The sequence below is a fragment of the Misgurnus anguillicaudatus genome, chromosome 12, assembly GCF_027580225.2.
Source record: "Misgurnus anguillicaudatus chromosome 12, ASM2758022v2, whole genome shotgun sequence".
Classification (NCBI taxonomy): Eukaryota; Metazoa; Chordata; class Actinopteri; order Cypriniformes; family Cobitidae; genus Misgurnus; species Misgurnus anguillicaudatus.
The window spans coordinates 502,497-529,582 of record NC_073348.2 but is presented as its reverse complement, the minus strand read 5'-3'; the positions used below and the strand labels follow the sequence as shown (position 1 = coordinate 529,582).

The 27,086-nt window shown below is 38.2% G+C and overlaps 2 protein-coding genes and 1 long non-coding RNA gene across 3 annotated transcripts in view; 1 reads left to right on the top strand and 2 right to left on the bottom strand.

Annotated features, from left to right (window-relative positions):
• The window catches only part of LOC129432300 (uncharacterized), a 61,473-nt gene extending 34,949 nt beyond the window's left edge, over positions 1-26,524 (bottom strand). Inside the window, exons 1-3 of the long non-coding RNA XR_012372320.1 lie at positions 26,046-26,524; positions 25,890-25,958; positions 20,370-20,501 (exon numbers count right to left, since the gene is read on the bottom strand). This is a non-coding gene — a long non-coding RNA (uncharacterized lncRNA). The remainder of the gene's footprint in view (positions 1-20,369; positions 20,502-25,889; positions 25,959-26,045) is intronic.
• Positions 475-12,110, top strand: LOC129453083 (uncharacterized). Its single transcript, XM_055217141.2, has 14 exons — positions 475-1,398; positions 2,780-2,902; positions 6,548-6,801; positions 6,900-6,983; positions 7,252-7,368; positions 7,479-7,556; positions 7,635-7,682; positions 7,760-7,885; positions 7,976-8,146; positions 8,239-9,157; positions 9,876-10,054; positions 10,262-10,434; positions 10,514-10,728; positions 10,886-12,110. Exons 1-14 carry the CDS (start codon positions 1,248-1,250, stop codon positions 11,128-11,130), a joined length of 2,883 nt encoding a protein of 960 aa, XP_055073116.2. The 5' UTR covers positions 475-1,247; the 3' UTR covers positions 11,131-12,110.
• Positions 12,096-15,457, bottom strand: LOC129454336 (uncharacterized). Its single transcript, XM_055218836.2, has 4 exons — positions 14,736-15,457; positions 13,902-14,137; positions 13,614-13,798; positions 12,096-13,388 (listed from the first exon to the last, which is right to left on the bottom strand). Exons 1-4 carry the CDS (start codon positions 15,016-15,018, stop codon positions 12,614-12,616), a joined length of 1,479 nt encoding a protein of 492 aa, XP_055074811.2. The 5' UTR covers positions 15,019-15,457; the 3' UTR covers positions 12,096-12,613.
• Positions 26,525-27,086: the final 562 nt, after the last annotated feature.

The following is a 27,086-nucleotide window of genomic DNA, read 5'->3' as shown; positions in this document are numbered from 1 at the left end:
GAATTGTTGATATCAAGAATTTAATTGTTGATATCAAGAATTAACATTGTTACTAGTGGAAATGTAATTCTTGATATCAACAATTGAATTTGAATGGCAACCTATGGTGACATTTCACTAGTGAAAATACAATTACAGATATCAATAACTTAATTGTTGATATCAAGAATTGAATTTTTGATATCAAGAATTCAATTGCTGATATCAAGAATTAAATTGCTGATATCAAGAATTAACATTGTTTACCAGTGAAAATTCAATTATTGATATCAAGAATTGAATTGTTGATATCAAGAATTAAATTGCTGATATCAAGAATTAACATTGTTACTAGTGGAAATGTAATTGTTGATATCAAGAATTAAATTGCTGATATTAAGAATTAACATTGTTACTAGTGGGAATGTAATTGTTGATATCAAGAATTGCCATTGATACTAGTAGAAATGTAATATCTGATATCTATGGCAAGCGTTTTTAGCATTTAACAGCTAAACTGGATATGTGTTGCAGATATCTTTATTTCAGTTTTGCCTCGTCAAAAAGAACATTTCAGATATCCGCAACTACATTCTTCCTATCCATAATTGTCATTTTAGATATCCACAAAGACATTCTTCCCAGAACAAATGACATCACTTTTGCCATTCATTTGTATGGGGTTTATCATTACAGATATCTACAATTCAGTTGCAGATATCCACTATGTAAATTACAGATATCTGTAATTGAATTGTAGATATCTGTAATTCCAGTTTAAGATATCTAAAATTTGATTCTGACTAGTCATAACTCCAGTTCAAGATATCTTTAATTCAACTCAATTCAAGATATCTACATGTTCCTTTTCAGATATCTTAAATTAAGTTTTGACTAGGCGAAATGACGTTGTAGATATCTGTAACTGGAATTATGACTAGGCAAAATGACGTTGTAGATATCTAAAACTGGAAATACGGATAGTCATAATTTAATTGTGGATATCTTTTATCAAGTTATAGATATCTTGAAAGGAATTTTGATTAGAGATATCTGAAATTTGAGATTCTGTAACTTTCATTCCGCCTAGTCAAAATATAATGACAGATATCTTGAATTAAAGTTTCGACTAGGCGAAATGACGTTGCAGATATCTGTATGCAAATTAGGCATCGCTCTTTAGGCGGGAGCAGAGCGTGATGACGTTGTTCTAATCATTCAAATCGCACCTGTTAACTGTTAACTTGTAATTAGCACTGATTAGCACCATGTTGGACCAGCCAGAGGGCGAAGGAATTTTTAATCGTCTTTTTAATGCTGCAGCCCGTGCAAGACAGGAGCTGGCAGCGAGAAATGATGATTCAACCTTACTTTCCACAACAAGACGACTATTTCGCCGGCGAGTTCATCGAGTTCGGGGTAAGTTAATTTTTCTTTTTTAACATGTGCTATGAGAAGTTCGGGGTAAAGTTGTTTAATAACTTAAAAGCAAAACGGTTGCCAAAATGCATCTATGGTATTTTTGTGAATGTACTCGAGTCAAACCAATTCGTTTAAAATGATTGACGACAAAAAATGCATTTAAGATTAACTGTTGTTAGGGTCTAAAAAGTTTGGCTTTTTGAATGGGTTCGTTAGGGGCAATACAGAACTATTAATACACTGCACTAATACACATCAAAATAAGTTAGCTATTTTTTATGTTAAGGCTCGACACACTACACTTTGCTTGTTGTATTTATAAGGGTCCCTACACATCAACTCGAGCATTGAGAACATTGTTCGTGTACAAAGAGTTTGCCTAAATTACGTTTTTGTTAGCACAGGACCTCACTTTTTTTGCGTAATTCTAAATCTGTTCAAAGTAAATAATACAGAACCATGAACATTTGGGGATACAGAGAAAAGGAATAACTAAAGATTACATTTATAAAACGTAAAGCTTTTTTATTGCAAGGGATTTTTTTGAAGTGATGGCAATAATGACTGTAAATCATAAGAGAATCCTTTGCAATTCTTGAATTTAAGGTATCTTGCTTTGTGAATATGGTGTTTACCCATCATACAAAAAAGTTTCATATATCATCTAGCTTTGTTATAGAACCTTACTGAGAGAAATATTACACAACTGATGAAATGCAAGATATGAAGCTGAAATGTGAAGCCACAATTGTTAAGAACAGAATAAGAACAGAAGTAGAATAAGTGTAAAATAGGTTCTTCCTCCTCTTGGCAAAAAAGAGCATAGTGGGGAAATATTATAGTAAAATTTGCTTAAATATTTATTACAAGGGTAATGATGATGAATAATTTTTAAATAGACTTAATTTATTGTGAAATTTGTTTGGCACTGTCCATACGTAATGAAATGTGATATTTGGGGAAAAGTGCAAACCATTTCCCATAAACCTTAATAATTGAACTTTTACTATCAGTTATAAAGTTTCTTAAAAGAATAAGAATAACTCTCCCCTATTGTTAACAAAGTCTTAAACAAAAAACAATGTCCTTAATTAAAACAATAAGGAAGAAAAATGATTTCTGGGCGGCTCATATCACGTGGAACAGTCAATATTATGAGAAAAATTGTTTGATTAAGGTTAGTGTTATTGCACTTCCATTGCAAGATATCATGTATGTCAGCATCTTTATTAAGGTGTATAAGTGTGAATCTCTCCCTCTCTCGAAAATCTTATGTCACCAATAACCTACAGTACAGTAATTAAGCATGGAACCTCTCCCCACATGGGAACATTTTAGCCAAGAATTACTGCTGACATTTATGCATTTGTGTTTACAGGAGGATCTGGTGGCCGCAGGGAAAACCCTATTTGGCAAACAAGACTTTTCCTCCTTCCGGGGCCAGATAATGGTTTTCTGCCCCCCACAACAGAACTTGAGGAACTGGCTAAACATGGATTAGGTAAATGGGACAATGAACCAGATAAGAATTGAGTGTTATTTATTTTTACACCTTATTATCTGACCTTCTTGCAAGGAAAGCTATAAAATGAGCTGCTTTGAATTTTACGTTAGCTTGAGCCTGTGTGGTCCGATTTGTTATACTGTCTCTATATTGGGAAACATTTGACTGTTAATACATTAGCACTTGTTTTAAAAAAATATTGCAGAGCAGTTAACTCTTTGATGCATTTCCATAACAGTTCCCATCTAGCTATTTTAATAGTTACACCTATGCAACCCTTTCTCATGCCAAGGCATCACTTGAAAGTGTCCAGGAATACCTCCCAATTAATCCTTTGCATCAGTTATCTGAAGTTAGTCAATGGTGGTTATGGTTCCTGTGAGGATCTGGGGGGTGCATTCAGACGCTAAGCTACACCATATATTGCATGTTAATGTTCTTTCACATATGGTCAAATGTGTGATGGCCTTGTGACGAAGACCAGGCTCTATCTTCTGTCACACGCAGTTTTCTTAGGAGTGTAGGGTTTGTTTAGTTTCAAATCTGTAAACTTGGTAGAAACATAAATTATCTTAGGTTAACAGTGGTAGTCATACAGGGGTGTATTCCAGAAAGCAGGTTATGTGACTTACCTGGGTAAGTTTAGGAGTAAGTAAGCGGATAACCTCTGCTTTCGGTTCCAAAAACGGAGGTAACTTTCAGGTTATGTAAGTAACCATAGTAACTGACTCTCTGAAGATAACCTGCTCCAGAGCAGGTTATGTTGCAGGGTAAGTTCATTTTAGTTAATAAAACGAGGCTCCGGAGGATATCTGCGCATGCGTGTACATATGATGAGTGTGCAGCGGGCGTGGAAGCATATATTTTGCATAATATTACAATGTTAAAGCATTTATTGTTACATCTACAGTCGCAAATATTTATTGCTGTCTTAAAAAAAATTATATTTTCTTTAAAGAAACAGTTTTTTTAATAACATGGATTGATATTTGTGATTGGACTAATTACTATACATTAAATTATGTCCATCATTAATAAAAATTGATTCATATTTGTGTTCTGACTAAATACTATACATTTGTTCATTATTAATATATCTTCAAATATCAGTGGATGTATGAAACGCATGTCCATCAGTTAATTAATGTTAACAATAAAGTACATTGCCGTATCAATTTTGTCAATTCATAAATAACCTCATCTTTCACTTACTAGATAATTTGAGATGAATCTAAAGTTCCAAGGTGATACCGTGTCATACAATGGAAAGTCCAAAAACTAAACGGGGTTGTAAGATGCCACCCACTGGTCGAACGAAGGTATCCAATGGCGTGGTGAAGGTTTCACGTGTTCCTTCCGTCCGTAGCGCTTCTAGAAGAATAATTCCATCTATTTACTTTTACCACTGTGGTTAAATTATAACCTGACTCCAATTTATTAGTTACAAATGTTATTCTGATGCTGATCACAATTTATATAATTATTATAATATTTTTATTCTCATAATTATTTAGAATGAATTACATTCACATAGAGAATATCATGTATCTCTGGAGGTGCTTAAGGCAGTTCCATACAGCTGGGTGTAGAGGCATTTCTCCTTCTGACTTAAATTAAAGTCAGAGGTTTATCCAAACACACTATAAAAAATATGAGGATCCATCTATTGAGATTGAGTCATTATTACCTCCAACCTTCAAAAGTGGGAATTAACTCCAGTCATATTTTCAGTCGAGGTAATTCCTAATCTACCCCCCTCCGGTATATTTATAAAACATAATAACAGACTTGACAAGTTTTAAAATGAATAAAGGTTAACAATTTATTTTGCCAGGTAGGCTACATTTAAATCAATCATTTGGTTATTCAAAATCATCAAGCAAAACTATATCAAACATTCAATAAAAGATCAGCATAGAAACATAAACATAAAATAAAATCATACCTGGCAGTTCAAAACACACAGTAGTGCGGAAAGATCTGACTACAGAATGCTTCCCTGAATCCTTTGCCAATGCCCCTTAAATACTGACCAGAACAAAGACATCATAAACTACAAAAATCCAGTTTGCCATGTAACAAGTGATACTAAAGGACATCTGGAGAAAACCCATTGACCTGTATCAAGCGATACTAAAAGCCACCTGGAGGAAAACCCAGTTTGACCTGTGCCAAGTGATACTAAAAACACCTGGTGAAAACTAGCCAGGAGTATCAAGGCAACTGGTCAAACTAGCCAGAAGTATCCTGGCAAAAAAAACCACCTTTAAAGAGAAATGCATTTTCTATCCTAAGTTTTAAAACCTTGATCCATCTTATCTTAAGCTTTATAGAAACGAGACCTTCTTACTCATCGCACCATGACCTTTAAAATAATACTAAACATGAATGTTAAATACAGTCTTAAAATCACATAATGTTTACATTACATCACATAATCCATCAGATATCCAGTGGTGTAAGCCCAAAGGCTAACAGTCCAAAAACCTTGTGATGAAGAGATTAGGAAAACAGAGAGTTGCATATCTGTAAACAGTTTCACCTAAGAGTCAAATTTGTGTTATTAACTCCACCTGAGGTTTAATAGTTTTACAATATCTCTTCATATCTAAACTTAAAGTTGATTTTCATCCAGTATTACAGGGTCACCCCAAAGGAGCAGAAGTGAAATAAGTACAATATAGTGAATATAATCATGGTGCATTTTATGCATACACAATACAATCATATATAAAAAAACTGTAAATAAGCCTTATGACAGACTATGCACTTTATGTGCCACAACCTTTATGAAAATTAACCATGGTTTTATTGGTGTGAAGTTGTGGTAACCATGTTTTTTTGGTGCATTGATCGGCAAAACCATGGTTTTACTACACTAACCATGGTTTAACAATGGTTTTACTACAGTTAAAACAAAAAACATGGTTACAGTAAAACCATGGTAACCACAAAATAACCATGGTTTTGACAACCATGGTTTTCAAAAACCATTGTTAATTTTTGTAAGAAAAGAATCTTAATTATTTGTCATTATATCTATGTAAATCTAACTAATATATTTAAAATCTATGATTATTTTTACAGGCTTTTAAATATATAATAATACAAATAATAATAATAATAATAATGATATAATATTGGACTTAAATGGGGTAAAATAGGTTTTAATTAATTAATTTTATTTGTTTTGTAATCACACACTTATATAACGTTATAAAAAAGTTGATTTTGCCAGAAAGTATTGGTTTATAATGTTATTTCTCATTTAAAAACTTCTCTGACGTTTCCATGGTGACACGTGAAATCTGTGATCCATTGCCAATGCCTTTGTTGTTACCATGAGCGCGCATTAACTCTGGGTTACTTTCAGTAGGTTGATTGAACTAACTCTTAAACTGTGTTTTGGAACCGACATACCCTGAGTAAGCAAGTTTAGGGTTGATCAACTTAGTTTAGGGTTAATCTGATGGAAAATTAACCCTGCTTTCTGGAATACACCCCCGGTCTACTTTTGGGTTTTGGCAACACTACGATTATGTCTGCAAATATGAGTGCTGAAAGATCTTGTAGCAACTAATGAATGTTACTTTGTGACTAGGAACGATTATAGACTACTGATGTTTACATTTCCATTTTTAGGAAAACCTGTGCATGAGTCAACGGAGGCCGGACGCACAAACTCAAAGATTGGGTTAAACTGGAGTTTAGCTGAATTGAACAACTTTGTTTGCCAAAGCTACCCTCGCATTAGTTTAAATTTGGTAGGCTTTGAATTGGCAAGGACAGGCAAAGGACGCAAGATCCAGAAATTGCAAGTTAGTTCTGTGAAGGAACTAAAAGCAGTTGTTGGCAAAAGCAGGCTTTACATCGTGCCACGAGCCACTGTCTTGCAGGTATGGAATTATACACAGGGATTTATATCGTACTACAATCATATTATGTTCTCTGTAATGTCTATGCCTATAAATGAAGTTACCCTCTCTACCCTCAGGTAACATCACCACCCTCTGCCATGTCCCAGAATTCACTCGCTGCTCCAGCAGTAGATCAGACCTCACAAGTGGTTTCAGATCAGGTCCATATTAAAATGATTGCACATCTAATGATTTTAATGCCACTATGCACTTTGTTGTAATGAGTGGCAAATACAAATATAAACCATGTTTTTTGTTTGTTGTTTTTCTAATTTGTATTAAGATGTATCTGTTTATACTGTGTGATGTCTGAGCAGTTACCTTTGTTTTCTACCTACGGATATTTTCTAATGATGTATTTTGTTTTCATCATGAGTGTGTGTTCTCTTGCTGAAGGAGAAATCATTTGGATTTTCTGTGTACTACCAGGTGGCATCCACATCTTCTGCCGTATCCATGAATTCAGTCCCACCACTCTCACTTGCTCCAGTACAAGATGAGACTGTGGCTGAGAGTACCCAAGCTCAAAGTGTGGTTGCAAATCAGGTAACCAATGTTGACACTGTATAGAATAAGGTTTAAACAGGCATAAAATTAATAAACACTATTTAATGGTGATTTGTGAGGGATGCCTTTTTTTAAATGCTTTACTTTAGGCTCTTCAAGAATGGCGAGCAATACGTGCCCAGCAAGACCAGGAGTATAATAGAAGTTTGTTGGTCGATCAGGAGAAGGTATTACTTCCAAGTTCTATTTATGTATGATTTACATTCTCTTACAGAATGCATACTTTTAATGTGGTCTTTTAATAGGAGAGGAAGAAACTAGCCTATCAGGCCTGTGAGGAAAGGCATCAAAAGGTTTGAGTTTATATTATATTAGTTTGATAAACTAGCTGAAGTTTTTATTTTATTTTAAATGAGAGATCACTTTTCAGGCTATTCAGGGAAGACGTCAGCGAATGTCTGCATGTGAGGAACCCTCAGAAGGGGTATTGATCAAATTTAAATATCCAAATGGACACATCAATATGAGGAAATTCATTTTGTCTGAGCCAATCCAGGTGATGTGTGTTCATCTTGAGGAAATATCAATATCAATTGTCTTCTCAGTGGTTCAGTGGGTTGTAAAACTTGACACTTTCACATTTTAGATCTTGTTTGCCTTTGTGGGACAAGATGATATTGCCAGTGAAATCTTTGTGGTGCAAGAAGCGGCATCATCAACATCAGTGAAGAGCAGTTCCTCCGGGTCAATAATGAATCATGGCATAAAAGCATCGACAACTCTATATGTGCTTTGGTTTTCAAATATGGATGTACAGGTAAATGTGTTGTATTTTATTTCCTGACTCAAATGAAAACTGAATGTGTTTTGGTTTGTGCAAACTCCTATATTGCGCATGTTTGTCTTCAGAACATTCTCTCGGATCAACAAAATGATGGAGCTTATGCCCTGCACCACACATCTCATGGTCAGTCATCACTGCCTGAGCCCTCCACCCAGCCAAGTCTGCCTGAGCCCTCCACCCGCTCGCTGCTGCCTGAGCCCTCCACCCGCTCGCTGCTGCCTGAGCCCTCCACCCGCTCGCTGCTGCCTGAGCCCTCCACCCGCTCGCTGCTGCCTGAGCCCTCCACCCGCTCGCTGCTGCCTGAGCCCTCCACCCGCTCGCTGCTGCCTGAGCCCTCCACCCGCTCGCTGCTGCTTGAGGCCTCCACCCGCTCGCTGGTGCCTGTGCCCTCCACCCAGCCAAGTCTCTCTCTGCGCTCTTTCCAGCCACCGCTGCCTGAGCCCTCCACCCGCTCGCTGCCTGAGCCCTCCAACCAGACAAGTCTCTCTCTGCTTTCTTTCCAGCCACCGCTGCCTGAGCCCTCCACCCACTTGCTGCTGCCTGAGCCCTCCAACCAGCCACCGCTCACTCTGTTCTCACAACCAGAAGAAATCCTTACTCTTTATGATGAACCAGCACTCTCTCCATCTGCCCAAGAACCAATCATTCTTGATGAACAAGAGATGGTGTCAGGGATTGATCTACAGACCATATTGAAAAAAATGGTCAGCAAAGTTGATAGAAGCTTCTGTCCAACAAGCAACCAAATAAATGTGTGCAGGGATAATGTTTTACTGTGTAGTCTGCGGGCGTTCAAGCGCAAGTTCTTCAACCCTGAAGCGAAATTGGATGTTGTGTTTGTGGATGAAGATGACAATGGTGAAGGGGCGGTTGACGAAGGCGGCCCAACAAGAGAGTACCTAAGACTGTTGATGAGGGCTGTCCACCAGTCAATTATCTTTGAGGGACATGAGAAAGACCGGCAGTTGTCTCTTGATACTCGAGGTAGGGAAGGCCAAATTCTTAGGACTGTCCTCTTTCAACTGGCATAATTCTAGAAATGTATACACGGAAACCCATTTAAAAATGATTGCTCACTTATTTCTCCTGTCTGATTTATTGTTTGTTTTTTGTGTTGGGCAGGTTTCATTCTGTGTTTATTGTCTCTATCGTCTTTTATTTGTTTAGTTATTTTTCCATTCTTCGTTTCTTTAATGTACTGAAATGCCTTTTTACATGTTTTGAAATGTGCAATAAAGTTTAATCAACTAATATTAATCATAGCATTTTAAAGGTGCAGTGTGTAATTTTTAGAAGGACAGAAATGCAAAATAATATACAAAACTATATTATCAGGCGTGTATAAAGACCTTTCATAATGAACGGTTATGTGTTTATTGCCTTAAAATGAGACGTTTTATCTACATACACAGTGGGTCCCCTTACATGGAAGCCGCCATTTTGTGCCGCCATGTTTCTACAGAAGCTCTTAACGGACAAACTTTTTTACTAAGCTGTCTCCGATGACATGTTTGTCCGGTGGCGGCTACTGTAGCTTTTCTGTGTTTCAAAAGCAAGAGGTGAGCAGTAGACTGAGCCGTTGGTTGCAATTCGCAGCCTCACCACTAGATGCCGTTAAAATTTACACGCTGCACCTTTAAGGTATTAAATTTAACAAGCATTACAGCAGAGCAAGATTTTACTGTTCTTTCTTTAATCTTAGCTTTGCAGACTAAACTTTACATGTGGGTGGCAAAAATGATTGCTGTGTGTGTGGTCCATGGAGGAATCGGTCCACATTTCTTTTCTGAAAGGCTTTTTCATCAAATCTGTGGCATACCAACACACCCGGCCACGGTGGATGAAGTTGGTGACCATACTTTCAGGGAACAGTTAATAAAAGTAAGCAGGAGAAAGGTGTTATACATTGAATGTACAGTACTGAGACACAGCCCTATTTTCTATTAACTAATCTCATTTCTATTTCTTATGAACAAGAGTGCTGTATTGCTTAAACATCTAATTTATATAGCGAAGGTATCTTTAAAAGCCAATTTTGGACTCACTCACTGACTCACTGTTGCTTTTTCTTTTTGTCTTTCTATTTAGATAAAGGAAACAACAACAGTCCGAGAGGCAAACAGTGCAATTGCAGAGGCAGCAGATAGTCTCAGCATTATAGGTGCCTTAAGACATGTGTCCAGCCTGAAGGAGAAGGACTCCCTTGTCCAGTCAGCTGCAGACTTCTTTGTCAATGGAAGATTGGCGACTGCCCTGGACCAGTAAGTGCCTCACCTGTCTTATCTGTCCGAAAAATGTCATTGGCCCAGGACGATTCACACATTGTAACATGTTTTATAGGTTTGTTGAGGGGTTAAAAACGCTTGGTTTACTGGAGGAGCTGAGGAAGAATCCGGTAGTGTTCTACAACATGTTTGTCAGTGAGGAGATTCCACTACAGGCGAAGGACCTATGCACTTTATTTGAAGTGGACTTCTCTGTGCAGGGCAGCAACAGGAGAGACCGAGACAACATGACAATATGCTTTTGGCGTGACTGGTTAATTGATATTGAAGGTATACTTTTTATTAATTTTTTAACTTATAAAAATAAGTTATAATAACATGGTCTTCACTATATAATAATTACAATTATTAGTGGTAATTTTGTTGTCCTGGTTGGCAGGAAAATAAATGCTGATAATTACTGTTTCTCACCACTTTCTTGTTACAGAAGGAGAATGCAGTCCAGTCACCCTAGAGAAGGTATTGGAGTTTACATCTGGAGCTTCTACAGTGCCTGTACTGGGATTTCCACACCGTCCACAAATTCAGTTCCTTCATGAGGCCAACAGAATCTTCCCAGAAGCAAATACTTGTATTCTTGTACTCCGCCTGCCGCTGCACTCTTCCTATGAAGCCTTCAAACAATACATGATGGAGGGAATTTTGCAAGCTCCAACCTTTGGACTTGCATGATGTCACTGTGTATAAAACTTATTAAAGGGATAGTTAACCCCCCCCCCCAAAAAAAATTGTCATTTACTCACTTTCATGCTGTTATAAACCTGTAAATGTCCTTTTTCTGATGAACAAAGGAAGTTATTTTGAGATTTTTTGTAGCCAGACCGTTCGTGGACTCGATGTACTAGCATAGTATAATTTTTGCCTACTATGGAATTGACTGGGGGCCCCTAACGTTGTGGTTACAAAAATTTCTCACAATAACTTTGAGTTCATCAGAACAAATACAGGTTTGTAACAACATGAAAGTGAGTAAACTGTGACAGAATTATTCTTTTTAGGTTAACTATCCCTTTAATTGAAATTCTGTTTTTACTTGAGCTATATTGATGCTTAGTTATTGAATAGATGGCTGTTGAAGCAAGTCCCTGGTTCAGGTGTTAGTTTTAGAATCTTATGCACTTTAAAAAAAAAATGTTAAGATGCAGTAATCCTGCAGTAATTTTGTATTCAATCTCAATATTTAGTTTTTCAGGTAACTCAAATTTGTGTAGTTTTTTTGCTTAATTTATTTTTGTTAATAATTTTATAAGTTATACATTTGTTTTATTTTTTGAATATTAATATTTTCTTTAGGTTTAACAAGACATTTACTGGACTTGTAGTTCATGGTTACCATGGTGATACTGAGGTTGAACTGATGAATTAGATATCCTTTGTAAACCAACTGTAAAGGAAATATTGGGCTTCTAGTTCAATGAGTTTAATGAAATCACACATAACAGCCAATATGTTTGGTTTATGTACATGTTGATGAATACAGGGAAGGCAAACAAAAAGTCTGTCTGGTTTGCTTAACATAGTAAGCTGTCCTCAATTTCTGTTCCGATAAGTGGATTGATGTTAAGGTGTTTTTGGCAGTTAAACCTCTCTCCTAAACTGTAAATCTAAAATTCTGATTCAAGCCATTAAACAGTCTGTTTTTTCATACATTACCAGTTTATTCATCTTTTTTATTCATCTTTTCAATCCCATTCAAAATAGTTTGATCCTTCACCACTTTTCCAAGGATTCATATTGAATTGGATGTCTTTTTCATGCATTTTCAAATCTTGCCTATTGATTCAGTCCCTTTAAACCTTAATATATTTCACAATTTTCATACATTGAGTTTAATTCAACATTTAAATCTCATTTATACTAAGTAGATGCTTTTCCGATTTTTCTACAAATTGTTACACCGTGAAAGTATAAAGGAACAATACAAATATTGTCAGCCAACAGTATTACAACAAAAAAGACAGTAAAACATAACAGCACCAACAGTAGCTACTGCCAAATCTAGAACACCTGGCATTATTGTAGCTTCATCAGCTGCACCGCCCATAACGCCTTATTTTAACAGAAAATATAACAAAGCTGTTGAAGCTAAAAATGTCTTTTAGTCCTGAATGATACATGCAGTCAATAAACTTTTGTCTCTGGGCTTGGAATTAGACTATACCCGAGTTTGCAAAATACCGTTAATTGCAGTACAGCAAGCCTGATATTTTATCCTTAGATCAGAAAGGTGTTGGATTGCATTGTGTACAGATGTCTGTTGTTGCTGAGTGAGGATGAGTTGAGGTGGCTCTACATTAACAGCTGGGAACTCTTCCTCATCAAGTGTAGGCAGTGTTTGAATTCCATACTGTGCTAGGATGGCATCAATGTTTTGGTCACTGTAGGGATTTTCCCCAAACACATTGTTGACAGCTGTGCTGTCTGTTGCAATGTTTTTGAGCATCCCCTCTGTCCAGAGTTGAGTTGGTGTGCGATTGTTTTCTGTTCGTAACGGATGGAGGTTCCAGGCCTGTCTAAACTGCTCCAGTCTTTTTTGAATTTCAGGAAGATAAACAATATGCAGTGAAAGTCTGTGGACATCATCATCTGGGTTTAGAATTTCTGAATCCTCTAAGGAGTAGAACATAAGGTAAAAGTGCTGCAACACATGCAAAAATACATCACGCCAAAGGCGTTCAATTCTCTGATTGTGAACTGATTGTCCGGTTATGAAACCTCTGTGTTCAAGTCCTTGAACTAGATGCATGAATAAAGCCACAAGGATGTTTTCACCACCATGGTCAGATCGGACTCTTGATGGTAGGGCATAGAGGCATGTTGCTTTCAAAAACTGAGAAAGTACTGTTGTGGCACGATTGTCTGTACTGCAGTTGAGGTAAGTAATCAGACGGGAGTATCCATCAATTGCACCATGAATCACAAAGCCCCATCTAGAAAGATTGAAAAACAAATAAGATTATAATTCTATATTCTGAAACTAATGACACATGGCTGCAAATCATTTTGACAGGTACAGATTAAAATTACACAAAATTAAATCTAAATATGTCTTTTCATTCAAATATGTTTATTGCAGTAGTCTGGAAACAACATAGCTGTAAACTTTTTTTACTTGCTGAATTTATTTGTTCTTGTCTAAGTCTGGTAATAATAACCTTATGAGACGCATGTTTCCATCAATGTGCCACAAACTATTGGGGTAAGGTACATGATAAACACGTCTTGCAACTGTCTGGCTCCATCTCCTTGCAGCCGCAGCAGGATTGACTCGTGTCAACATCTCACGCACCCTGGACCGTGTAACAAGCACACCCTGTGAGCGCAACAGGGCTCTTATCATCTGCAACAGATTTGTGAAAATATCTAAATTGACATGATAATCACAAAACAATGGCACAAAAATGTGAATAAAATACAGCCTAAAGATAAAGCCATTCAATTACCTCATTTCCAGAATTAGGAAATTGGCTTTGAAGTTGCCTCACATGTTGTTCTAGTTCACCATCATCAGTTGCAGACAGCATACTTCTAACAGATATACCCAACAACTTTGACTTTTTGTACAGAAATGATGAAGAGCATCCAAGTATTTTGGCAGTTTTTGAAATTGTATGGCCTTGCTTCAGAAGAAACTCAATGTGTTCTCTGGTAACATCAATGGCTGGTCGGCCTCTTCTCCCTACAAAAAGAAAAAGTCAACTAAGTTTAAGAAGCATTGGACTGTTTATTTTTTGTAATTTATAGTATATATCATCATACCACTTGTCAAACACGCATTGAAATTGCATATTGTAAATGAATAGGCCAGTAGGCTACACTGGAAATGGAGAGACTTGTGGAACTGCAAAAATACAGTATTTATTGCTTTGACCAGTTGACATAACAGTGGTGTAAGACCAATACATTTAATGATGCACAAATAAGCACATGTTAATAAATATAAAGACTTATTGCTATAGCCATAAATGTGCAGCGCCATTGTTTTATCCATTAAGCACAAATAAAAGACTGACAACCCCAAATGTTCAGTTTTCTGATGATATAATTAACATAAGTGTATCAATACATTATATAACAATTATTAATACTAATTATAAAATTATTGTATGGTTTCTATACTGTTTATGGCAGAAGAATATGTAACAAACACCACACACGCGGACGACACCTGCTGGTCAAAATAGTGTAAAAGCAACAAGATCTGTCCAAAAATGTTACACTTTTTACAAAATAATATATATGCATATGATAATACATGAATGCAGTGATAAACAGACCTGAACTAATGCGCCCGAGAGAAAAACGTCTGTCTTCACCAGCATGGAAATTTGCGTCTATTAGAGTTTTCAGTTGAGCCAAACTGCTTTTGAGTTCATTGTTTGTGTCTGGTGATAGCAAATGCTCAATTCTTCCGAGATTTCTTTCACAGTTTTCAATAGAACGACGTTCTCTCTCTCCACATATCCCCTGTGTGAGGGATCGTTGAATTTCATGCCATTTTCTGGTGGTTTTTTCGAGTACAGCCAAAGCCATGATCTGCTTCGTTCTTCTTCTATTCATAGGAAATGAAGTGAACCCACTTCTTCTTTGATTATGGCGGGGAGGGGAAATTACGTATTTATGGATATCTAAAATAGAGCAGCGTCATGCACAATAATTTGCACTAGTCATAATGACGTTTAAGATATCTTTAACTTTCATTCTACCTAGGCAAAACTGAATTACAGATATCTGCAATTGTCATTTAGACGTGTGACGAGTTGAATGCCGTTTTGAATTACGTCATTGCAGATATCTGTAATTCAGTTTCGCCTAGTCAAAACTGCATTACAGATATCTTTATCTATCGTTTTGACTAGTCACAATTACGTTACAGATATCTTGAATGACAATTCCAACTATCCAAAATGTAATTACGACTAGTCAGAAAGACGTTGTTGATATCTACAATGTTAATTCCGGAAAGTCAAACGTAACTTTTAAATGTTAAAATGGCTTGCGATAGATATCAAGAATTACAATTTTAACTAGTGGAAATTGAATTGTTGATATCAAGAAAACAATGAATAAAAGTTAAAACGGCTTGCCATAGTAACAATCCCATTCATGATATCAGAAATTAAAATTGTCACTAGTGACAATCGAATTATTGATATCAAGAATTAACATTTTAACTAGTAACAATTGAATTCTTGATATCAAGAACTCGATTGTTGATATCAAGAATTGAATTGTTGATATCAAGAATTGAATTACTGATATCAACAATTAACATTGTTACTAGTGGAAATGTAATTGTTGATATCAAGAATTCAATTCTTGATATCAACAATTGAATTGTTGATATCAAGAATTGAATTGTTGATCAAGAATTAACATTGTTACTAGTGAAAATGTAATTCTTGATATCAGCAATTGAATTTGAATGGCAACCTATGGTGACATTTCACTAGTGAAAATACAATTACAGATATCAATAACTTAATTGTTGATATCAAGAATTAACATTGTTACTAGTGGAAATGTAATTGTTGATATCAAGAATTAAATAGCTGATATCAAGAATTAACATTGTTACTAGTGGGAATGTAATTGTTGATATCAAGAATTGCCATTAATACTAGTAGAAATGTAATATCTGATATCAAGAATTACAATTTTAACTAGTGAAAATTGAATTGTTGATATCAAGAACACAATGAATAAAAGTTAAAACGGCTTGCCATAAGAATTGCCATTGTTACTAGTAGAAATGTAATTTCTGATGTCAATAATGAAAATTTTAACTAGTGAAAATTGAATTGTTGATATCAAGAACACAATGAATAAAAGTTAAAACGGCTTGCCATAGCCTATGGTGATATTTCACTAGTGAAAATACAATTACATATGTGACTCGTCACGGAAACCAGGGACACAAGTCGGCGGCACAAGTTTCGAGAAAATGATAAACAAAGTTTTTTTTTCAAAATTTGTGATTTTCGTTTTATTGCAGAATCTGTTAGTTGAGATCACGAAGAAGCCTCTCCATGTTTGAGATAGCAGTTTATGTATATTTAAAAGCGTACATTTTGCGGTTAAAATAGGCTTGTTTTCCGGAGATTCTAGCGTGCAGCGGGGGGCGTCATTGTCTGTGTGTATATTTACATACTGTATAAGCTTGTGTTTTCGCCTCCGCCCCCAAAGGGAACAGCGTGGCTACTGAATAAGGATAGTTCGCCCAAAACTGAAAATAATGTCATTAATGACTTACCATTATGTAGTTCTAAACTCGGAAGACCTCCATTCATCTTTGGAACACAGTTTAAGATGTTTAAACATTACATTTAGTCCGAGAGCTTTCTGTCTCCTCCATTGAAAATCTATGTACGGTTTCCATGTCCAGAAAGGTAATAAAAACATTATCAAAGTAGTCCATGTGACATCAGTGGGTCAGTAAAATTGCGTTGATGCATCGAAAATACAGTTTGGTCCAAAAATAGCAAGAATTACGATTTTATTCAGCATTGTTTTCTCTTCCGGCTCGAGCGTGAAGTCACGTGACTGTACATGTTTGCTGAGTTTTATTTATTTATTTTTTCAAACTTATAGCGTGCGTCTCCCCAGACTGTAAATGAAGCTCGGGCGCACAAAACAAAAGAAATATAAAAGAAGCTGGGGCGGAACAAATAACAGTCAACCGCATATACGTCAGCCGCGTCACTGACTTTATGCGGCGCCGCAGTCGGATGACGTCAAAGTACCGCGAGAGCTTTTTAAGAAATCTTACGGAGTAGTTTAATTTCGACTCGCTCTCGCGTTACTCTGACGTCATCCGGCTGCGGCGCCCCATAAAGTCAGTGATGCGGCTGACTGTTATTTGTCCAAACACACAGAAGTTACACAGAGATCGTTGTATTCTTTATATAATTGGCTACATGTTTTGTTTATCAATATTTTCTATGAAGTCATTGGCTGATGGAGGAACGAGCGAGCGATTGGTAACATCTCTTAAGGACTTCACGTTTTCGACGGTGCTGTTTTTGGATTATCTATTTTCAATACAAACTTTGAAGGCGGGTTCATGTGTTTAACGGAACGTAAATACCGGAGTGTAATCTGATATACCCTTACATGTTACGATGTAAATAGTCCTCAGATTGTATATTATATTGTATTACCAGAAGTTCATGCGAAATAGACTATATATCTATTTCACGGATTATACGCATTTGTGGACAAAAATCATTGGACGATTCACACATCTGAAACAGACTGGATTCGACTTGTGATCCCCGAAAAGGTAACGTTAATAGTCCTGTTTATTTTTGCATTTTGTCATTCGGACTTCTGTAATAAAATACTACATATGCTGCTACAACAGCTGTATCTCAAAACGGCTTTACAGGGGGTATGGCTTAGCTAAATGAGATGTAAATGAGCCCTATTGTCTCTCCAGCCAGGGAAAAGGGAAAGTGTTAACTTTTTTCTTTCTCAAATTTCTCAGCATTCTCTTTCTTGAATGTGTTACATTCAAATGGCCACAACTTCTCCAAATCTTATCAAATTTCCATGTTACACATCGTTGGAAAGCTTAGAATCTGCACTTTCAGAATCTATGAATAACTCAAAATGCCCCAGATCCGACTTGTGTCCCTACTTTCCGTGACTGGTCACATATATCAAGAATTGAATTGTTGATATGAAGAATTGAATTGTTGATATGAATAATTAAATTGTTGATATGAAGAATTACCATTGTTACTAGTGGAAATGTAATTGTTGATACCAAGAATTGCCATTGTTACTAGTAGAAATGTAATTTCTGATGTCAAGAATTAAAATTTTAACTAGTGAAAATTGAATTGTTGATATCAAGAACTCAACGAATAAAAGTTAAAACGGCTTGCCATATGATATAGCGACGTGATGACATATGGTGCATTTACGTTCCCTAACGCGCACAGCAACAACAACTGATAGCAAGAGCAGCATGTCAGCAACGCGAGTACAACAAAGCTGTAAAGGTACACGAGAAGGAGATACTAGCAGCGTGTGATGTGCGGTCAAAAAATAAACTAATGACTCAACCGAGCATCGCTGTGCAAATTACTTTAGTCACTGTTAAACTAAAGTGTTAAGGAGTTGCGTTATATAGGGAAAACACTGCCAACTCGTACCACTGTGATGACAGGAACTTATTTTAATGACTGAATTTAAATCCAAAAAATGTTCACATACTAGTTGTACTGACGCACATTTACTTAATATTTAATTAGACAGATCCATCTTTTCTATTCATTTACCATTAAATTATGCGATCTGATGAGTTTAAAGCTCCGTTTTACCCTGTTGTTTTCTTCAGCAATTGCCGCGAGGCGTGGATGCACCGTCCACTTCTGGGTCCTAAAGTACACCCGGTTTCTCACAATAGACAGATGCCTTGCTGATTTCTTCTGTGTTTATATGAAAATCTGATTTATTCACTTGATTTTTATCTGAACTACATGAGCATTTATCTCACAAACCCAAATGTGCCATGATAAATGTTAATGTTATTTATTTGATGTTTATGCGAACAAAAGTGCACTTAGATGTAAAATTATTTTGAAATCAAAATTTTAAATAGTTAGCTAATGACTTAAGCTACTGGGATCTGTGAAGATTACTGAAAATCTTTGGTAGTGTCATAGTGATGTAATATTTTCATTCCATTTCATCTCTAGTTTGTACTTTGTTTAAATTTGACTCATGCTGTGAGATTGTGTCACTACTTTTGCACTTTAATGCTATTTCTGACAATGGATTTACACCTTGAATTAGATAGTCTTTCATCAATGACAGCTCAGTGGATGGAAATTGCCCTTCCTTTTCCATAATTTTTTATACCGTCATAAATATCATTACCGCAAAAATTCTTAAAATGTCATGATATAATTTTGAGGCTATATTGCCCACCCCTATTTGCAATAAACCTCCGTCTTGGCGTTGTGTATTGTACGCTTTTGTGAGGCTGCTTCACAGCGCGCGATTTTGCAGTGTTGCCAAGTCCTTGTCTGTTTTTGTATGTAAATACTGTTTTGGCGCTTAACCGTTTATGGCTTTTGGCTCATGAAGCGATCAAGTTTTTGGTGTCAATAAAATGTGAAGGTGCCGGTCCCAATATTTTGATCTTTGAGGTAAAGCATTTAGATTTATTTCGGTTTATTATTGGATTTTTCTTGTTCGCTGTTTTTTTTTGTGCAAGATCTGGCAAGACTTTTTCCCCTTCTAGGAATTTATTTTTTCAGAAGAGAGACCTGTCCTGTATATAATGCACGTTTAAATACTTGATTAACTACTACTTCTTCAGTTCGGTTATGTACACACTATGCAGAGTTTTTGTAAAGGCGGTTGTCACTACCTGCATTTTGCAGGAGTTAATTCGGTTGTAGAATGTGGTTGTCAGTCCCGTAAATTACTGAACTGTGTGTGTACAGAGCAGGATTAAGCATTAAAAGGTGAAGTGACAACCGAATTAATATGCAGTGTGTATGGTGTGTAATAACCATTATTATGCGGATTAGCATTCAGAGGGTGATTTGCATTGACCATTTTGGTTAAAAATGGGCTTGTACAGGGCGAGATGAGAGGCTGGTTCAAGTATGCACACTTGCAAGTGATCTGTGATTTATAAAGAAAACATTGCCTACAAGTGTGCGTACGCATCGTTTTATAAATCGGAATATTTTTTGGCATACGCCATTTTTGGCTTTTGGATGCATATAAACTTTTAATAGGGATCCTACATACAGTTTTATGAATCAGTGATGATCTTGCTGTAAGGCAAAAGTGCTACCCACTGAGCCACTGTACCACCCCAAACATGTTTATGGAAGGAGATGTGCCAATACTTTTGTCTATATAGTGTACAAAATGTTTAAAGTGCTCACCTTTGGAAGAAGGCCTCACACCACTGGCTCCTGCAGGCATCTCTTCATCTGGTGATGGTGGTTTTCGACTCTTGGGTGGTGGTGGCATTTCATTAATTTCTGCAGGATGAATAATCTCTTCTTGTGTTGGTTCTATGGAAAATTATCACCCATTAAACATGTTCAGAAAGATATACTTTACATATACTACAGAAAGCAAACAATACACAACGTGTTATTTGTTGTACTTATGGTTCCCTTTTGAGAGTTGACATTGCTTCAGTTGCTAACGCTATAGGAAAGTTTTCTCCTCCTAAATCCAGAAATGTTTCAATGTGCAAATTGCATTCTAATACTGATTCCAGGGCATCATATAATACAGTGCATAACTACATTACATCAAAATCTTCTACTTCACACTGGATATCATTAAGCTTCACCATAGACAGGACACGACCATAATGAATAAGCTTGAGTCCCTTACAATGTTCCGGTGGACATTTACAAGAATGTAGAACACCTCTTGTGGAATAGAGGTAAGCGAGGAGAACATCTACAGTAGAGGTCTACACAGAAGACCCAAGACCCGACCCGAGACCCGTACGGGTTCGGGTCTATATTTTAAATGATCAGCCGGGTCCGGGTCGGTCTCAATCTATTACCTCGGGTCCCGGGTCTGTTTAACATTGTGGGTAATACCTAAGGTCGATCGGACTCAGAGAAAACACACTCACATTTAAATAAAATTTTTCAAAAACAGCAACAAAAACTTAGATGAAATGTCGCATACATTTTTTCTATGACGCTAAAATTGCGTTAAAAAGTTTATATTTGGTTGCTCCAGCCAGGCAGCTAACACGCAAGCCTCTTGTAATGTTTCTCTGGCTACCAGTCAGGAACTTCTGCAGTGAGACGCAATGACTTTACCTTTGACAATTGGCTCTTTATTTAGAAGGCGGGACCTATTCCGCCGTACCGCGCATTTTGCACTGACTTCTCTCATTTTTATAATAATATTATAAATTGACCATCTTGCTGTTATATCATAAGTTTATTATAAGTTTTCGTGATCTGCTCAAAGAGCACAGAGATGATAGCAAAGAAGTAAAGCTAATGAAAACAGCCATGGCACTGAACGAGCAATCGTTATTATAATCCAAATGGGCAAACATTATTAAGCAAGTTGACCCGATACACAACAAATGTAAAACTGCGTTATTATCACCATGACTGTAAAGTGGACTTTTAAAGCTGGAATAAGCATTAAACATTTCAATCGTCAAGAGAGGAATAACATGATGGAACTTTCTTGGAAATAAGGATTGTGCATCACACAGTCAGGTACAAGGAGGGAGAAGGCTAACTTCTATTGTTAAGACAAAAAGTTTAATTTTCGCTACTTGTTTATTGACTTATTATAACATTTAGCTTAAGAATATTTGCAGGTCGGGTCTGTGTCTTCCCGGACAGGTTCGGGTCCAGCTTTTAAATAATAGACGGGTCCGCGTCGGATCCGGGTCCAGCTTTTAAATAATAGACGGGTCCGGGTCGGTTCCGGGTCCAGCTTTCAAAACAACAGACGGGTCCAGGTCGGTTCAGTGTAGCACATTTACGGGTCTGATCGGGCTCGGGTAGGAATTTTTGGCCTGTGTAGACCTCTAATCTACAGTCATTTCACAGATTGTGTACTTTAGATGGTGCATTTTTGTAGACAGATGCACTGACAATTGTGAATGTGCCTCTGATACAATCACCTAAAACTGTTATTCTATGAACCATTTGGTTCATACCTTTTTCAGACAAAGGAACAGCATTCTTCAGGAACTTCTAGATTGCGAAATCTACACCAGGAGGTTCTAAGAGTAACTATTGTTTGTAGCCCAACATACAAGAACTGTGCTACATTAATACCTACGATAAATCTTCTCCCCATAAGAACTCTGGTCTAGTTTATTTTTGCATTAGTGTAGTCAATGTTCTTAATTTTATTCTTGGAGGCCCACTGCTCTGCACATTTGGTATGTCTCCTTTACTTAACACACCTGATTCAAATCGTCAGGGCCCGGTTCCCTGATAACACTCACTCTTAGCGCGCTGATGTCACAAGGTGACGATCTTTTAGGGGCGGAACCAAAGTTGGGGAAGTTTGGTTCCGCCCGGAAGTGTTTCCGCCCGGACCGGAAAGGCAGAACACCGGAACTTCCGGTAGCGCCGTAAGAGGGAAAATCAACGAATTGGATGCCCCTGTGCCTAGTTAAGAAGAGCGGTTGGTGATTGGAGGACACGCTAAACAGGGCAGTACATAAGACCAGTTTTAATCACAGTTTGGGAAGCTTTTGGTGTGAGTTGAAGCGCTGTGTTGTGGTCGTCTGGTGCGTTGCCTGTGGCCGTCTAAACTCTCTCTCTCTCAGGCTGAAGTTGCATGGGTGTGAAAACATCGTGAACCTTAAAGGTTGGAAAAGTGAATGACACACATTGTAAACTGAGACAAAGCGAAAAGGAGTTGAAAACGGCGTGGATGTGAGTACCAAGATTAAATTGGAAACGTATTGTATACTGACCTGCCTTTATGTTAGATACCTCCAGGAGAAGGAGGGCGGCCCTACCCCTAAGATAGCGTGGGGGGTGAGCCGAAGGAACACACACCGAAGCAGTCACAACGACGACACTAACAACTAGGCTGTATTATTCATCGCCCGGTCCGATCAAAGCGAGGTGGAGGAAGACGGGCGTCCTTTGTGTACACTTGAGTGTGGTGGGTGAGTCCTTGTGCTGTGGAAACTTTTTTGACGTGGTGCTGTATATTGCTGTGGATTGCTGTGTATTGCTGTGTGTCTTGTCAGACAAACCCCCGCCTTCACACACTTCGTCGAGGGAGGACGAAGAGGCTGCCGGCCCTAGAATAATTCAGTACATCATATGTTGTGAGTGTGCTTCAGGTCTAAAGCAACGGTACGGTGCCCCGGAATGATTTCCCCCGTCTAGACATTGGGCGGATTGGATAGTGGCGGTGAAGAGCAGAAGAATTGGCGGATGTGTGAGTACGATCAGGGGCTATCATTGTTGATGTTTCCAACTGTATAGTAATTACTGTTGCAGAGAGAGAGGTGTAGGAATTCCACCGTCCCGAGGCCTCTACAAAGGGGCGCCCCTGTCCAGTGTTCGATCGCCTAACGGTAGCGAGGAGAGGGCAGTGCTTGGCCCGGTGAGACGGTGTGAGGTTTCACCCCTCTGTAACCATCGAGCTAGTCGAGAGGGTTCGCCCCCGACGCCACGTAGGAACTGCTTACCCCATCTGACACATCGCAAATTGTCGTAAGTCCGCCACCTTTGCTATATTTAAATATCAACCTCTTTAAGGCCGTTGATTGACAGAGACGGAGAACGCACTGTACCCGATTGGCACGTGAGGAGCACCACGAGAAGGAATTGAGTGAAACCTGTACTTACGGTACGCTGTGTCCAGCAGAGAGGTGAGAGCCATTCAAATTGAATAAACTGCGCCTTTGTGTCCCAGTCACTGCCTGTGGAGAGAGCCAGAGTGAGAGTGAACGACACGAGAAAGAATTGAGCGAAACCTGTACTTACAGAACGCTGCGTCCAGCAGAGAGGTGAGAGCCATTCAGATCGAATTAACTGTGCCTTTGTGTCCCAGCCCCTACCTGTGGAGAGAGAAAGAGTGAGAGTGAACGACACAAGAAAGAATTGAGTGAAACCTGTACTTACAGTACGCTGCGTCCAGCAGAAAGGTGAGAACCATTCAAATTGAATTAACTGCACCTTTGTGTCCCAGTCACTACCTGTGGAGAGAGAAAGAGAGAGAGTGAATGACCTAAGAAGGAACCAAGTGAAGCCTGTACTTACCATGAGCTGCCGTCAGCGAAGAGGTGAGAACGAATATGGTCCAGTTAACTGTGTCTCTGTGTCTCAGCTGCTGCCTGTGGAGAAATAGAGAGAAAAAGTGAGCACCATGAAAACGAGCCGTGTGGATCCGGTAACTTACCGTGAGCTGTAGTCAGCGGAGAGGTGAGAACGAACCCAGTCCAATTAACTGTGCCTCTGTGTCTCAGCTGCTGCCTGTGGAGAAATTGAGAGGAAGAGTGAGTGACACGACAAGGAACTGTGTGAGCACGAGGGAGAAGTCTCCATAAGGAAAGCCAAGGTACACAAAAAGGACATCAATTCCCACACTTATCTTGCTTTGATTTCTGCCTCCAGGAGGAAGAAGGAGGGCGCCACGGGTAGTTAAGACCAGGCCGGACCCTGAGTCCCATGCCCCCCTGGTCTACAGTGTCCCCTACCCCTTGTCATTCTCTTGGCCGTGGTCTACCTGGAAGGCAGAGCCAGATATAATAGTTTTAATCCCCCTTCCCCATTTCCCAAACACATTTTAAATATTTAATTAAATAAAGATTGTTTTATACTTACCTGTCCTCGTTGTTGTCTGGTCATTGGGTTGGCTTTGGGGACCTCCTCGAGGCGGAAGTTGAGAAGGGGCGTGGCTTTAGCCAAATAGCAGCCAGCCCCTGGGTGTGACACTAAGAAGACTCAAAAAGATTTATCTTACCAAAGTTGTTTATGTTCCTAAGTGTGTTCCCCGAAGTGTCCCTTAGGAAGCTTTTTAACACGCTGCCTCTAAGGTTGACGTAACAAAGGCGCTGTCCCAAGTGAAGGTGCAGAATTATTTGGGATCGATCGCTCTGGGATAGATTTTCCACTACACGCGAAGGTGTATTACGTCGTTAAGAAAGACAACACGTTCTATGCAAAAGGAACTACTCAAATTATTCCAGTAATATTTATTTTAACATAGTTTCAGCTATCCGTAAAATATAGACCATTAATTAAATTATAATTGTCAGTAATACGGTAGACGAACTGTGTATCCCTCGCTAATCATTCACCCTCCTTATCCCGTTGTGCCACTTCTTGACATGGGTTTAACGACTTAAAAAAATTATTTTATACACTTTTATACTAATGCTAAGGTACTTTACAATCAGAATTGATATTCATAAGTATTTTAAACCTGACAGTCTTAAAATGTCCATAACATAAAATCACTGTCAACATACCATGGTTTGACTTGTACTGCGCTGCGCTGGTTTCTAAAGACTGCTGCACAGTGGCGGCGATATCGTTTTGCGCTCAAACAACGCTAAGAGAGAGCTTACGAATGGTCCAGACCAACCTTACGAAAGTATAACTTACAGAAGATATACTTAGCATACAAACGTTTTGGGAATTGTGTCAGAGTTAAGAGCGAGGTTAAGGAATAGGTTAAGAACTACTTAGCGATAAGAACGTTTTGGGGAACCGGGCCCAGATTATTAGTAGAGATCTCTATGAACTGAACTGAGTCTTTCAGATAAGAGAGACATACAAAATGTGCAGAGCAGTGGGCCTCTAGGAACAGAGTTGAGAAACACTGGTCTAATACATTACTGCACAGCCAAGCACAGCAAAATCAAACATTCTCCATTTGACCAAAAACTATGAACTGAGAATGTAGTATTGTGGTATTTTGACAGTAGTACAAACCAACAAAGGTAGATGAACAGTGTTCGTCCTATATGGTCTCATCTTCCTCATCACTTTCTAGAACTTTTTCTGTAGAGGTCAAAGTATAGCTTAATGAGATTTGGCAAAAATAAAATATATTGTAAATAGAAAAAAGCATTACCAAAAATAACATACCATCAGGATCTATCCCAATTTCATCCAAGTTCTTGCCATGAAACTCAGCTAATCTTCCTTGTTCAAGAGCCATTAGAACTTTGCTGATCTTGGCAAGTTGCAGGGTCTTTTCAGGGAGTCGATAGAATTCACGATGGATTCTTATGTCATGTCCAAGAAAGTTTGCCAGCTGGTCCATCTCAGTGTCTGTCATATTCAGCACCGTTGAAAGGGTTGCGGCATGCTTTCGCAGTTGTAACGACTCGTAAAGAGGAGGAAGCAAATGCAGGCAATCAGAGATGTTTATTTGAAGATGATGGGAGAACACAACAATGAATGAAATAACAGAGTCCAGTATGTTGGCAATGGTGATAGAAGGTCTATGGTGGCGTGAGAAGTGCTGGATGGTGAAGTCGGTGGTGAATGTGAAAACGGTCAGTGGATGAAACCAGGAACAGACCGGAACACTCACACGAAGACGACAACACGAAACACTGATCCAGAACACGAACACGGGAGACGGTAATCCAACTAGTGGAGCTGCGAACATGAATGAAGATCTGACAACAGACAGAGAGATGAGTGAGTATTTGTAGCTGCGTGGAGATGAGGATCAGCTGGAGCGAGACAATCAACACACAGGTGACAACAATCAACTAAACGAGCACATGGAGACTACGTGAGTACAAACACAAACACAAAACATGACACGGAGGAAACAATGGATTTTCTACCGTGACAGCAGTCTGGTAGATGTCAGTGCCTTGGGACACTTTGCACCACAAGCCTTTGCAAAGTCACGGAGACAGTCTGACCCTCGAAAATGTGTCATGGCGCCTGGTCTTGCAAACATATAGGTATTGTCTTTTAAAACCCCACAAATCTCTCTTTGCTCAACTAGGAGTTCAAAGGCGCTCAGCATTTTTGGAGTCAGAAGAAATGGAACTGGTCGACCACGCTTTCCCCTGGTGATAACCCTTGTGAGTTTTTTTTTCCACTTCAGAGAGTGCCCAATCCACATCCTCATGTGGTTCAGAAGTGTCTCTTGATAAAAATACAGTT